General features: G+C 37.8%; 1 protein-coding gene across 1 annotated transcript; it reads left to right on the top strand.

Moving 5' to 3' along the window:
- Nucleotides 1-2,019: 2,019 nt before the first annotated feature.
- On the top strand, nucleotides 2,020-13,658 carry mapk13 (mitogen-activated protein kinase 13). Its single transcript, XM_029436031.1, has 12 exons — nucleotides 2,020-2,244; nucleotides 4,539-4,668; nucleotides 4,840-4,898; nucleotides 6,054-6,159; nucleotides 6,837-6,866; nucleotides 7,852-7,899; nucleotides 8,329-8,443; nucleotides 9,682-9,753; nucleotides 10,311-10,390; nucleotides 11,343-11,421; nucleotides 11,834-12,007; nucleotides 13,221-13,658. The coding sequence occupies exons 1-12, from the start codon at nucleotides 2,132-2,134 to the stop codon at nucleotides 13,304-13,306; spliced, it is 1,092 nt and encodes a 363-aa protein (XP_029291891.1). The 5' UTR covers nucleotides 2,020-2,131; the 3' UTR covers nucleotides 13,307-13,658.
- Nucleotides 13,659-14,484: the final 826 nt, after the last annotated feature.

Genomic DNA, 14,484 nt, shown 5'->3' with positions numbered 1-14,484 from the left:
GGACAGCCCTCAAGACTACAAAAGCACGACAAAAGATGAGAAAGGCGAAACGCTTCTTTGTCACATGGATGCTCCAGTTTCAACCTCCTTTAGTCTATTATGCTAATCACTTGACTAAACAGAGACCGGTTTAGATTAGGTCTTGAAACTGCAGTAGGGATGTTTTCTCTCCAAAAACAGGATGATTAATAAAGTATCTATCAAGGTGGGTTTTGAAAGCCAGAAAGTGCAGCAGCTGGCCAAGTAACGGCCGAGTCACTGGTATTGATCCATAATCCTTTCAACTCCCACAGATTTATTGTGGTCATTTTGTGCCATCCTGCAGTGAAAACCTTACGTATTGCACATCCACTTCATCCCTTTTATTTTATTAAATGCTGGCCCAAAATGAGCTGCGTTGACTCAAATCCCGAACATGCACTACAGATGAACACCACCGAATAGTACACATTTTAGGTTTAATTCACTCATTTTTGTTTTGATTGTGTGATCATTTATCTTGTGTTTATATGCACCATCTCGCAACTTTTGTGTTTTCTTACATTCTCCTATTGGATAAAAACAATTATTAATTATACCTTCATTGATAACATTGGACTGACATACAGACAATACAATTTCATCCTACTCATATAACCTTGTGCTTCCAAACATACACACATACTTAGTCCCCATTTGATCTAATCAAATATTACATATTCTAATTTGCAACATTATATAATATTAATATAATATAACATAATATATAACACATTTAAGATTGGGAAGCACCCTTTGTACACATGTGAAGCTTAGTTCAAATCAAATTTGATGTATGGAGAACTTCACAAATTTAATAAAAATAAACTGCTGAAGCTGAATTAACATGGAGTCTCTTATCACACAGATGTATCCACAGATCCACAGAAATTCAGCGGAAACGTGTAATGACAACAGTTGTGATAACTTACAACTGCCAGTACCACTGTAACAGGATACAAGAAACAAGTTGGAAAGAAAAACATTGAATTCACAGGGGTGTTCTGCCAACGGAGCAGCTCCAGGTTTGATGACAATGTAGATATGAATGTTCATTGTGTGACTTTTCAGGCTTTTCAGGGAGAACTACTTTTTTTTTTCAAAAATAAGATACTGTATAGGTGTTCGTTCATCATAACACTAAAAACAGCATAAATCTGCGAGGGGTTATGATTAAAAAAAGAAGGGTTCATGATTATGGATAAATTATTGATTAAAAACCTACAGTGTATTTGTGTACACAGTCCAAATCTCAGGGATCAATTTACATGTTTCAGTCTTTGTCTGTAAGTGTGAATGTCCTTCTGTATGCTGCCATGATTCATAAACTTCTGGCAATGTACAGTAATTATTCATGACAAGTAGCACCTACTATGTGTGGGTGGGAGCACATCGAGTCATATTTGCACGTTTCAGCAAGCAAGCTGCGTGATTTTTCACAAATAGTGTGGTTGTTTTCCACACGGGGGACGAAGATCATAGTGAAATGTTATTCTGCACAGCGACTACATGAGGCTACATGTTAAGTAGTCCTCCAGGCTGCTTGTCTACTGTAATACAATGACTGTACTGACGGCATTATGCTGTGGTGCCGAGTCAAGCCAACTAGAAACAGTCAAGTTTAGACAGGAAATATAATGATTCTGCCTTCAAAATAAAGTTTTGCTAAATGAGTACTGAACATATAGGCCTATAAAGTGAAAATTAAAAATCAAATGAAAATCTTATTAAACAAGAGTCACACAATATCACAAAATAAATGTCTCATGTGTTGCTTTAAATGCCATTAAAACATATATATATATATATATATATATATATATATATATATATATATATATATATATATATATATATATATATATATATAAATTACACCTAAGAGACAAGTACAGTTGGTTTTACAGTAGGCCTATGTACTTTTGTGTTTGGCGCAACATGTTAGCTAGCTGTTTGTTTCCACTCCCACAAGGACATTATTTTGAAAACCTCTAACGGAAGTAGGTCGCGGGGTACGTTATCTCGTAGAAGTGTAGTTACCTTTTGAACAAGTGACAGGCTTACAAGAAGAAGGAACAGAACTTTTTCGTAACTTCGCCTTTTCCTCTTCATCATGGAGGCTCGGGTCCATTTCTACCGTGAGGAAATCAACAGCACGGTGTGGGAAGTCCCGGAGAAATACACAATGCTCAAACAGATAGGGACCGGGGCGTACGGCTCCGTGTGGTGAGTGTCGTTTACCTTAACGCTGCATGTGTGTCGTAGTTGGGACTGGACTGTGTTTAGTCTGAGCCCAGCATTCATAAACGTAAACTACGCTGGCTGCATGTAGGTTGTGGTGGGCCTGGGTTACATCCTGTGATGTACTGAACACACTGTCAACACCGATACAGCGAGTAACTCACGTTATCAAGTTATAACACCTGACACCTTGTAGCGCATCCTATCAGCATGTGTGAGCACGAAGACTACATATCGCATATCACTCACCTTTCAAACTTATGTGCATTTGTCTGTACAATAATAGAGGAGCTGTATCTATTTAACAATGTCAATATTAAAGATGGCCACTTTCATTTCTTCATGCAGTTACTTACCAGGTACAGAACCACAGAAGCAGATAATGTGCATATTGGATAATAACTATGTATATATAAATAACATAAATATAAGTAGCACAGATTTTATTAAGGGACATTTTAGGGAAACACATAAATATAGGCGGTCAGGCGTCAAGTCATAAGGAAAACACAGGTTTCAGTGGCAACATGTTGTGGATGTGTTTGTTTAAGCACAGAGAGTAAATACATTGGACACACCCAACATCACCTAACATTATTGCCTTACAGGTACCATATTGTTTATCCAGCTTACTAGATCAATATAATCAGTGTTTAGGACAATTAATGCTGCAATTTGGTGATACATGTGTAATACTTTATATGTGTGATATTATTATGTATTAGGTATATATCATCTTAACAATTTTAAAAATGAAAAGCATTTTAAGCCATTAAATTCGAAAGGTTGTCCATTTTTAAGTCGCACTACTAATAATTTGTTCAACAAATCAGATGAGACTAGTATATAAAACTTAGTATAATTACAATTATCATACATACAAAGCTACTGTCCAGTTTCATTTGGACATTATACAAACACGCTTAACCTCCACTTAAGGCCGTAGACCGAGTTCCCCCAGCAGAACCCATCAACCTAAGATATCTTTTGAAAAGCCATCAACCAAACTCTGTAAAACTTTTAGTATTTTTTAAACATTGCAAAATGTTCCCACATTATAGTCTAGTTTGTTATTTCAAAGCCTCCTCTAAACTTCCACAAAAGTAATTATGGTGAATACTACATTTATTTTATCTTTACACAGTACATGGCCTTGGGGCCTGCCACCACTGTGCTCTGATCTAATTACTGTGGTAGACCACACTCATTTTAGTCAATCACATTTCTACTTCTATTTATTCTTTGCACTGTAGCTATAAGAACTGTTGTTACATTTACATATTATATCATAAACATTTATGTACATTTCAGCACCAGAAATAAGATTATTTTGTAATTCCATTGTGCAGATGCTGGATGACATCCACTGTACCTTCACTTTAAACATCTAGTATTATGGCCAGTTTTGGTGTTAGGCCTCATTCAGGCTCAGCTTTGTTGAGGGTGTTGATAGATCATTTTGATTTTGAGAGCCTTCGGAAGGAAAACAAGTAAAAATGATTTCCATAGTGGACTTTGGTGCTTCTGTTGTCACAGTCAGATATGGTCCTGCTAACTGTGGTTACCAGGGTTTTAAGCATCAAAGTGTGGGAGTGATGGTGTGTCAAAGCTTAAAATGTCCAACCTTTAAAAGAAGCATCGTCTGATGAACTTGGATAAAACCACCATTATCTGTAATTTTGCCAAAGTGCATATCTCTCATTAATTGGCTTGTGGGAAATTTCAAACATGGCCAAAGAAAGAAAGAAAGAAGGAAACACAACAGTTTCATAACTACTGTATGTGTGAAATGTACTGTATTTATTGGGGATGCTTATCTGGCATGCTGCGTGTAAAATTAACGTTAATATCCTACATTTGTGCATCAACGTTGACCACAGCACTGTGCTGCTCAAGTGATGTGTGTCATTTGTGTTGGTGGATGTGGCTCCAAATAGCTTAACAAGCCTGTCCTCCTACGATGTGTTGCCCTGCAGATCACAGCAGACATCACGAGTTGCCAAACATTTACTTGTTCATACTCAATAAACCACAGACTCCCCCCCCCACTCTGTTAGAGAATGAGTCCCACATACAGTACCTCCATCTGAGAACGTCTCTGTTGCATGATTTCATTCGCTTCATAGCCAGAGTGAAACCTCAAAAATAGACGGTAGACAGTAGACAGTCATTTTTCTCACTGCTCTGTCTTCAAAAGAGTGAAGTGTTAGTGATACTAGGAGGCCCACACAAACTCAGAGTGCAAAGCTAATGACTTGTTTTTCCATTACCCTTTACAGCTCAACAATAAATGAGAAGACTAAAGAGAAAGTGGCCATCAAGAAGCTCCACAGGCCCTTTCAGTCAGAGATCTTTGCTAAGAGGGCCTACAGAGAGCTCCGACTGCTTAAACACATGAAGCATGAAAACGTGAGTAAAGAAAACACATGCCCTTCCTCTTAGATTTGACATGTTTAATAATTAAATTAAATAGCATAACCATTTTGCATTTGGATATTATAATATCCTGTAAATACTTCAGTTCTTCACATCTGCTCCCACGTCTCTGTAATCACCACCTCGCTATTTCATTCCGACCAGGTGATAGGACTTGTTGATGTGTTTTCACCTGCCACCAGCCTCGATGAAATGCAGGACTTGTGAGTAATCTTTTGACATATTAGCAAAGCTCTCAGGCAGAGACAGGCAACACCTCTTTTCAGGATAGGTATGAGCTTTGGACAAAAAGTGTGGCAATGTATGAACAAAGGCTCACTGTAATATTATACACTATATCAGGGGTGTCAAACTCATTTTAGTTCAGGGGCCACATACAGCACAATTTGATGTCAAGTGGGCCGGACCAGTAACATCACAGCATAATAACCTATAAATAACCACAACTCCAAATGTTTCCCTTAGTTATAGTGCAAAAAAGTACAAGTACATTCTGAAAATGTTCAAACTTAATCTTTTTACAAAACATTATGAGCAACCTGAAATTTCTTAAGAAAAAAAGGTGCAATTTCAACAATAGTATTAGTTTATCATTTACATGTGTGTTACAACTTACTGATCACAGTGTATCTACAAAGGCTTTTACTTTATGATCAAAACAACTCATTTTTACACTTTACAAAGTCATCCCGCGGGCCGGATTGGACCCTCTGGCGGGCCGGTTTTGGCCCGCGAGCCGCATGTTTGACTAGTATAAATATAACAATAACAGCTAACATGTTGTCTGGTTTGGGTGTTCGCCAGGTATTCGTCTCAGAACTTGTTGTTGTACTTAGCTTCACCCTCTTACGTCATTTCTGGTTCCAAAAAAAGATGGCGACAGCCAAAATCCCAAGCTCATGAAAATACATACAAATAAAACATTTATTAATAGTTTTTGGCCTTTTAACAATGAATTGTTATATAGCATACCACTTAAAATGAGGAAAAAATGTTTGTATTGATTTAATTTTAGTGTGCTGGTAAGATGAGTACATTAAACAGCAAACTTTACAGCAGCATATTAGGAGGACTCTGCAAAGAGTATATTGAAGGTTGTATAAACATGAGTGTTACATAAACATACACAAGCACCATAAGCTCCTTAATCAACGTATAAAACGTCCTGGATTACGGCACTAACAGGGTGTGGAAAATAACAGTGAGCAGCGAAGGCAAAGCTTTTTCTTGCATTATTTATGATTTTGACTGAATACACATTGTATAGAGTTTGTCCTGTTACACAGAGGTAACCATACTGTACATCTCTTTCCGTTTATTCTCTTGCTCGCTCTGCCTCGCCTCTCTCTTTTTCTCAGCTACCTGGTGATGCCTTACATGTTTACTGACCTATCCAAGGTGCGAGGTCATCTCACAGAAGACAAAGTCCAGTTTCTCGTCTACCAGATGCTCTGTGGACTCAGGGTGAGCCGGGGAAGCCACAACTTTGTAATGAAGCATTATGAGAACATTAGTAAAAACTCATTAGAACCAATTAAAACCTCTCTGAGTATGTTCCAAGGCTATCATACAACACAGTCATAGAAGATAGAAGAGGAAGCCTTTATTGTCATTGTACAGAATACGAAATTAGTAGTGCTTTTCCTTATCAGTGCAGTTAAAAGACACAGAATAAAAACAAGAAAAACACCACAAAAACAAAATAAACTTCCGCAAACAGACATCCACAGGCCACAGACACAGGTTTTGGATTAGTAAATTACATACAGTGTAATATTGCACTATGAATCATTGCACTTCTGGAAACTAAAATCCTTCATCTGGTTCAAATATATAATTAAAAGTGACTAAGATCGAAAAAGTGTATCGTGAATGTGGCTTAAAACTGGGCAGACAACCACCACGCGGACGCATGCGCAAAGAAAACATACATATAACATAGGTCCAATTGTTTTTAGAATAAATTAAAAAAGTGACATATTATAATTGAACTACAACAGAGAGTTTTAGGTAAACGTGTTTGTAAACATTATGTAAACAGGCATATTAAAGATACACAAAATACAATAATGCCATAAACCATAAAAACCATAAACCATTTCGGATGTGACTGCAATAAAAATGTCTCTCCTTTTCTGCAGTACATTCACAAGGCTGGGATCATCCACAGGGTAAGTGCAAGTATGTGCCTGTAGAGAGTTTACGTTCAAGCTTTATCCTGAGAAAATGTTTTAATGATAAATGTATTTTTACAGCCAGTTATTAAGAAATCATAATGTTTCCAGTGTGTGTGCATTGGAAACAATGTGCATTACTCTGGCTCAGAAAACACACATGCACTTCTTCCCTGATGACAGAAATACATGTGAATGTGGATTCGTCGTTGTTATTGAGTCAGATCAAACCCTGCCCCAACAGGTAGGATGAGTTGACTCTCTGAGGTCCGACTGCATGTCTCGAAACGTTAGGCCACACCCGTGAGCACCAGTGCCAAGTGGGTGTGTGTGTGAAGTAGGGAAGTCAGGTTAGATCAATACGGCACTTTTCAGGCAGATATTAATAATGGTTTCTTATCTCTTGCACATAAAGTGTTACCAAAAAGAACACAAAACATTATTTTAAATTCTTGTTACTGTTCGGAGTAGTAATGTACATGTAGTACTAAAGTCCAGGATTTCAACTTCCAAGATGTGCTATCCTATCCTAACCTATTAGTGTGTGGTGGATGAGCTCTGAACATTTATTTGAGATCAGCTATCTGTGTTTGTGTGTGTGTGTGTTTAGACTGTAGAAAATATGACCATGCACTTTCTGATTCACTCAGTGTTACCCTGCTATTACTCTTGAAATCCCTAACGCTGTTAAGGTGTTATCAACACTCACTAACAGCGCCACACTTATCACACATTATGGCACAGTATTTTTTAAGTGACTGCAGAAATGCCGCTGTGAGTGTTACGGTCACACTATTAAATCCCTGTTTAAAATCCCCTCAGTATTCAGGCATTGAAGCATACAGCTGAGCTCCAGGAACTACAAGCACAAAGGCTCTTCCCGGTCCCAGTTGTGATACTGCACAGTACAAGCACTATGATTTGCTGTTAATCACTGTGCGCAATAAGTAACCATCACTCAGCAGCTCATTTTCTTTTACAGGATCTTAAGCCTGGAAACTTGGCTGTGAACCAAGACTGTGAACTGAAGGTTTGTACTTCCAATGATTACACTAGAAAACATGACTAAGCTGAAATGATACGGCTGCTGCAGCAGCAAAATGACAGGATTCAGCAGATAAAATACAAGATACACTATCAAATTAGCAATATATGGGAAACAGGATATGAATTTAGTAACAGTTGTTAAAAAGCCAAACATGTCCCCAGTGATGCATGACTGTAATAGAAACACATCATGTATGAGATAATGTGATTGATGTATGAAAATATCTTATATATTAAACCTTAGATCCATTATGTCTATATGTTCATTAACATGACATCATTGTGTCCACACATTTGGACTTGCATGTCAAAATAAAACAACTTATCAAATGATAAAACTTTACTCCACAGATAACTGTTATGTATGCACAGTGTTCATGTTCCATGATCAGCTTCTTTGCCTCCGATGCAGATCCTGGACTTCGGGCTGGCTCGCAGTACCGATGCCGAGATGACGGGCTACGTAGTGACCCGTTGGTACCGGGCGCCTGAGGTCATTCTGAACTGGATGCACTACACCCAGACTGGCAAGACAATCATAGCTGTTACATATTCTTACCTCCGTCCTTGCTGTCGTCTCAGTATTGAGTTGGCCTGTCGGTGCTGTAACTGTTTGCTGTTTGTCGTGTGAAAATATGCCAACTCCAGTTACAGAGATTTCTTTCTTTAAGCGGTGGCTGGCTTGTATGGCACTTTATGGGTCAGCAGTTTTTATAATCCTGTTGCATTGGTGTCATTTTGACATAAATCTTTGTTCCCTTAATCTGTTAGCAGTTGACAGAGATGGGTCTGACATCAGCCTGATAGTGCTGAGACTCAATGACGGAACTGTCACCGCAATGAAACTGGCTTTCCCAGGATTTATGGTTCTTTCTGAGATAGGGTTTTTTCATTTTGTAAACAGCTTCTGCAGAATGGGATGTGGCACCGAAAGCAACTCTGGCATGTTGCCTCCCTTCCTAGGATTGTATTACTCACCAAGTATTCCCCGATATAAACAGCACAATAGATTGTACACTATAATGTGACGAGGAGCTTTGCTCTGACACATAAATGCCACCTTCCTCATTTGTACTGAGCTTAATCCATCTAGATTGTTTTGGTGTGAGGTGCCGAGTGTTGGAGATATCGCCCGTAGAGATGTCTGCCTTCTCTCCAATATAATGGAACTAGATGCACTCGGCTTGTGTTGCTCAAAGTGCCAACAAATACATTTGAAAAACTCAACAGCAATGTCTCTTTCAGAAATCATGACCCGGTTACTCAAGATAATCCCCAGACCTCGTTGTGAGCAGAACTATTGACTTTTTACTGCGCAGTGTACATCTATTGAGCTAGCTAACGTTACAACTCAGCTTGTATGATGTCATTAATGTTAACATCTCGCTCTCTCACAAGCCTCTCGTCCATGTGAACGGTTGGTGATACGGTTGGCGGTTTAGTTTCATTAGAAAGAAAATAGTTCCTGCATGAAACTGCTCACAACGAGGTCTGGGGATTATCTTGAGTAACCGGGTCATGATTTCTGAAAGAGACATTGCTGTTGAGTTTTTCAAATGTATTTGAAAAGCGCCATCTTTTTCCATTATATTTGAGAGAAGGCTTCAACACTCTGCACCTCACACCAAAATAATTTATATTGATAAATAGCTCTACAGGTAAGAGTAAAATCTGTATTATATATTTTGGGTGAATTGTCCCTTTTTTAAATTATTATTATTCTGCTTGGGTTCTCACTTGTGTTTTTTTTCTTGTTTTATTCTAGTGGACATCTGGTCTGTGGGCTGCATCATGGCAGAGATGATCAATGGAAAAACCCTTTTCAAAGGGAGAGACTGTATCCTTTCATCGGCCTTGTCCGTTCAATGGACTTTTGGAGCCTGTGTAATGCCAGATAATGATATATATATATACATATTATACAGAAATGTAAAAGTGCTGTATAATTCCCAAATGACAACACATTCAGTTTTAATATCACTTCATTAAATCATTGTAATAATAAAGGCGATTATAGCCACTTGATTAAACAGTGACAGTTTTATTTAATGACGGGCACTACAGTATAAATCAGGTGCAGAATGGAACACAAATCAAAGTATATTCAATGCAGCAAAAACACCTTTCTTCGGGCAGCATCCAAAGCAGCCACTGCTGCACTATATTTCGTACCTTTCCAGCATATTTTATATTTACTTTTTATGCACTTGATGCACTTTACTGATTTATAGCGTCTTAAAGCTGTCACTTGTGGTGTTCAATTTCCTTTATTATTCTGTTTTATGGACCTGCATGAAAAACCTACTTTCTGCTGCTTGTGATTGGACACTTGCTTATTGAACCCCCAGGTTATCCCAGGTAAAATATTCCTTGATTTTAACTATTTATTACCAGACATGGACCAGCTGACACAGATCATGAAAGTGACTGGAGTACCTGGAGCAGAGTTCGTACAGAAGCTGGACAGTCCAGAGGTAGGACAAATTATACTGTGTGCTTGTCATAAATATGCATGTATGTCATGAAACTACAGTTTGCCTGGGATGTTTCTGTTTTTTTAAATCACAGATCCCAGTAGCTGATATGTTGCTACTATTCATGTCCTTTAAAGCTGACAAATGTAGAAAAGAAAAGGTTAGCAGTACGCGATCAGAGGTTGCTTTACATCCAACAATAGCAACATACTGAATATGTTTGCCATTATTTAAGCTTCACCAGTGGTGAGAGTAATAATATAAAATGTGTCCTGACGGTGGCACCAGAGGGAAAGTCAGGGCATCAACAAACCATGTAGCAGGAAGGGGTAATGGAAAATAGTTATTTAAAGACATGGAAATGAATTACAGAAATATTTATATTAAGTAACACGTGTCTTTACCTAACAATCAATCTGAAACAACCTTTATCTATTCAGTATTTTTATTTCTTTTATAAAACCCTGAAACAAGGACAGAATGATAAATGTTTATGTCTATTACTATCGCACTATAATAATAATACACATAATGAATGGAATGCAGCAATCTAAAAACATTGCTTAGTTAGACTTAAGGAGTCAGTACAAGGACATAAGTACAGAATATCTTTTAATTTTATCAAAGTAAATGAAATGATTGAATGATTCATTGAATTTGACAGAAACACCTTCATCATCTGCAGACTGAAGCAGTTGATTAGACATAAACTAACAGCTAACAATCAATCGATGTCCTTAAAGAATATAAAGTAGTTTATTGATACCCTCAGTCACAGTTTTTGATCAGTTGAAATGCATGTCGTGTGAATCATTGTTGTCCATGAGTTATAACATGTCTGCAAATTTGAATAGATATAGCATAAACTGTTGTATTGATGTGTATTATATAATCTGGTTAGATTTTGTTTTTGATGCTTAATTATATTTTTAACTTTTATCTTTCAAAACAGGCCAAAACTTACATTAAGGCCCTTCCTCGCTATCCTAGAAAAGACTTCTCAACGTTGTTCCCCAGAGCCAGCGCAAAGGGTGAGTTCAGCCACAGCCTTTTCCTTAAGCTCGACTGGTCCTCTTTTACTACTGTCCACAGAGCTGGTTCACCAGGGATCAGGGATCAAATGTTTGATGTTGAACTAATGATGCGTTTCATTTGTTTATAATGTTCATTCTGCTACTTTGTGTGCCTGAATGATGTTACACTGCAACACTGACTCTCTTTGTACCCTGTTCATGAAAGCTTTTCCACCTGCTGTTACTAATGCTACTAATCAATCAGTGTCAGGTGGGTCAGGAACAGGAGAATTCTCTAAGTTTATGTATCTGGCAGTAGAAGAATTCTTATTTTTCGTACATTTTAGAAACCGCTCACTGACATGTACAATTTAATGGATTCATGTTTGAGCGAAGAGTTGCATTCTTTTGTTCCACTGACTGTTTGCAGGTATCGACCTGCTGGAGAAGATGCTGGTTCTGGATGGAGACGAGAGACCCACAGCCGAACTAGCTCTGGAGCACCCGTATTTCGACACTCTTAGGGACCCAGACGACTTACCTTCACCTATGCAATATGATGACAGCCATGACAACGCCACATTATCCCTGGACGAGTGGAAGAGTAAGCAAAAAAACAAAAAGCAATCATTATTAAAAAATACTGTCATGATATAATCAATGTGCAGATTTGGGTAGTGTACATATACATTACTTATCAATTATGGTTTCATATATATATACACAGTTTTTTTTTGTTTTTTTTTATTATATGAGAAAGATTTAAACAGAAGTAATAATCTGGAACTGTATTATGATCATGCTATTCATATGGTTGAAGTGGATATTCATCATGTAGGTCATATTAAATCATTTTGACATCCTGTTGCAGGGATAGTTCAGATTGTTTGAAATGGGCTTGTATGAGGTACTTCTCCATTATCAGTGTATTATCTACAGTAGACAGCGGTCGGGACGCCCCACTTTGGAGAAACCGACAGGATTACCAGCACGGAAGCTAAACAATGTACTGCTGTGGAGGGGGGCAGCAGAAAAACGTATTTTAGCCACCAAAAAAAACAATATCAGTTTAATTGTACGCTATATTTAGGACATTTTCACCGCTTTGCCTTGCCGTGAGACAGCCCTTTCCAACGGGGAGCTAAAGCCGTTATCTATGCTCTCTTCAAAGCCACCAGACTCCTTTGACAAAAACAATAATTTTACCTCTCAGAGCACAGTAGTTGCTGGTCTACCGCTGCCTCGATCTGTGAGTTTGTTTGTGTTTTTGTGGGACTTTGGTGAATCCGAACTAACCCTTTAAAACACCAAAGTCACACAATAACACTAAGAAAAAAACGATCACGGTAGCGATAGAACAGAAATTTCCATCTTCGTCAAGGGAAAATGTTTTTTGTTTTTAATGGAGTCAGCTGGCTTTGAAGAGAGCCTAGATAAATGCTGAAAGGGCTGTAAGGTTAAGCAGTGAAAATATATTAAATACACTTAAGTACACTTAAACTGAGATGGATTTTTTTAGGCGGGCCTCTTTTTGTAGTGGTTAAAATATGTTTAGCTGCTGCCCCCGTCCACAGCAGTTCATTGACTAACTTCCATGCTAGTACGTGCCGACCACCATCTTTACGGACTACGGATAACTATCTCATACAACAACACTTGAAACAATCTATCCCTTTAACCATCCCTTTAATGTAGTGATGAATAATTAATGTTAAAATGTAATATGCCTTTAATGGCTTTCCATTTAGATTATTATTGGAGTTGTGGACATGCAGCACATGCAGAATACAAATGATTGTTCCCTTTTTGCACCACAGGGTTATGCTTCAGAGAGGTGAAAAGCTTTGTGCCGTTCCCACGACGGGACTCCAAGAGGAAAAATGCCTTGACCATGTCTCCGTGACCCGATGAATGTCTTGTAACTACTGATGCCCCAACCTACACAGCATACAGCCAATGGTGCCCTTGTATATTCCAACCATGGATTCACTCTATCTTCTACCCTGGATATGTTTAGATTTTGAATCAGTGTTCAGACGAGTGATTATATTAAAACTGTCATGCCTATTTTTTTTGTGCAATTGTTTCTTAAGTGTGGATTGCTCGTCATGTTACACATTCCCTATCAGTTGACTGTCTTGAAAATGAATTGTGACAAAATGTCACAGGGTTTACTGTAAGATTTACTGTAATGTTGTTTTCCAATTAAACAATAAAACAAGAAGTGCACAACTAGTAAATGTTGCTGCCCGAGATATACTGGCCTAATTCAAAGCCAACTAATATATTTTTTTCATTAAAATTAGTAGTCTTGAGGTGTCCCTTGATGATATTATCATCAAAGGACAAAGTCTGGGTTTTGTCAATAAATGGCCTAAAAACCCCTGACCAGCAAATACCCCAAAGGATTAGCAGTTACTGTGTGAATGTCCAATATATAACAAGTGTCAGCTGCTTTGGATTTTAAACTACACATTTAGAAAGCATTAGGCTGTAATAAGACTAATACAGACTGTGATTTGTTATTGGCACTGTTGAGTAGCTTGCGCGCGAAAATCATGAACAGGTGACGTCAAAGGGGGCGGGCTTAACTTGTAGCAAAGTGCTGTTATTAAGTTAGACTTAGCCCACAGGCTACCGTAAAAGCGGAAGTAAGCCTTTTCGCCGTCAAAATAATATGTATAATCACGTAAATAAGAATATAATTACAACTCGTTGTGCACAGCTCTATGAATAATTAGACTGAAGGTCTAGCTTCAAAAGTAATACACTATAAGAAAGTTATTTCTCCTAGAATGTCGCAAAGAAAGATTAAAGAAACAAAATGCAAGTCTATAAATGATTGCGTCATTTAAAGAAAATGTGACGACTTAGACCACTGAACATTGTATGCCCTATGGTTTGATGTAAGGAGATCGAAAATCTCCAGAAAATGTCGTGTTACAGCAGTACATAGTAAGACAACATAGAAAAGGGGGAACATACTATTTAAAAAAATGAAACGTCAAGCAATAATATATTGAATAAGGATACATTAAAGTCAATTACACACAAGTCTGTATAATGTAAAGTATGAGAAAG

Source organism: Cottoperca gobio, chromosome 7 (assembly GCF_900634415.1).
Source record: "Cottoperca gobio chromosome 7, fCotGob3.1, whole genome shotgun sequence".
NCBI lineage: Eukaryota > Metazoa > Chordata > Actinopteri > Perciformes > Bovichtidae > Cottoperca > Cottoperca gobio.
This window is presented reverse-complemented; position numbering and strand designations above follow the sequence as displayed.